The sequence below is a fragment of the Penaeus monodon genome, chromosome 23, assembly GCF_015228065.2.
Source record: "Penaeus monodon isolate SGIC_2016 chromosome 23, NSTDA_Pmon_1, whole genome shotgun sequence".
Classification (NCBI taxonomy): Eukaryota; Metazoa; Arthropoda; class Malacostraca; order Decapoda; family Penaeidae; genus Penaeus; species Penaeus monodon.
In genome coordinates, this window is record NC_051408.1 from 39,377,675 (window position 1) to 39,378,450 (window position 776).

At 34.9% G+C, this 776-nt stretch overlaps 1 protein-coding gene across 1 annotated transcript in view; it reads left to right on the forward strand.

Moving 5' to 3' along the window:
• The first annotated feature begins 541 nt into the window (after window positions 1–541).
• LOC119588032 (acanthoscurrin-2-like) overlaps window positions 542–776 on the forward strand; it is a 1,402-nt gene continuing 1,167 nt past the window's right edge. The window contains exon 1 of the mRNA XM_037936730.1: window positions 542–607. Coding sequence (XP_037792658.1) covers window positions 587–607 — 21 coding nt within the window. The 5' untranslated portion in view covers window positions 542–586. The remainder of the gene's footprint in view (window positions 608–776) is intronic.

Below are 776 nucleotides of genomic sequence, written 5' to 3' on the forward strand. Positions count from 1 at the left end.
CAAGGAAAAGAATCAAAAGTGATTTTTTGCCTAGCTACGCATTTTCTATATAGTCGTATATTACATTCATTACGTGATGTGGTTTGTATCACAGAAAAAAAAAGAAACTGGAAAGGAAACACAAGGTAAATTACTGCAGGTATATCAGAGGTTATCCTGTATATTTATTCATTTTAGCAAATGTATGGTGAGTTTTAGTAAATACGAACTTAAGGCATAAAGGCAAAACTGATAAGGGTGAGAAACTAACTGGCTCAGCTAAAACAAAGCTTAGTTAAATGACCTAGACATGTAGAAATAAGTAAATAATCAATAAAATTACAACATCAACCTCGCCTTGTATAAATATATATCCAAAGCACGTTCTCATAAGGTCACACGCGTGGAATGATTACATGAAAGTTTTACAGGAAGGTAAACAAACAGCAACCATACTGACTATGCAATGTTTATCCGTAACATTAAGACACGATCTGGCAACTCAGTGAAGGACGAATCACATGCTATAAAAATCTGGTCGACGTCGATCAAGCCACAGTTGTAATTGGTTCTTCCGAAGCAATAAAAGATAAATAAAAAAAAAGACATGGCAGCTCAACGTCCGCTGGTAAGGCTTTTGTGTGTGTGTGTGTCAGAAAGCTTCAGGAAATCGTTGGTATTGCATGTGTTCAGAGTCATATCTGACAGACGTATCTCCTTATTCCTCCACTAAAAAGATGGATGAACATATAAATAAGTGAGTAGATAAAAACAAAGTTCATGAATTTGTTAGTTTT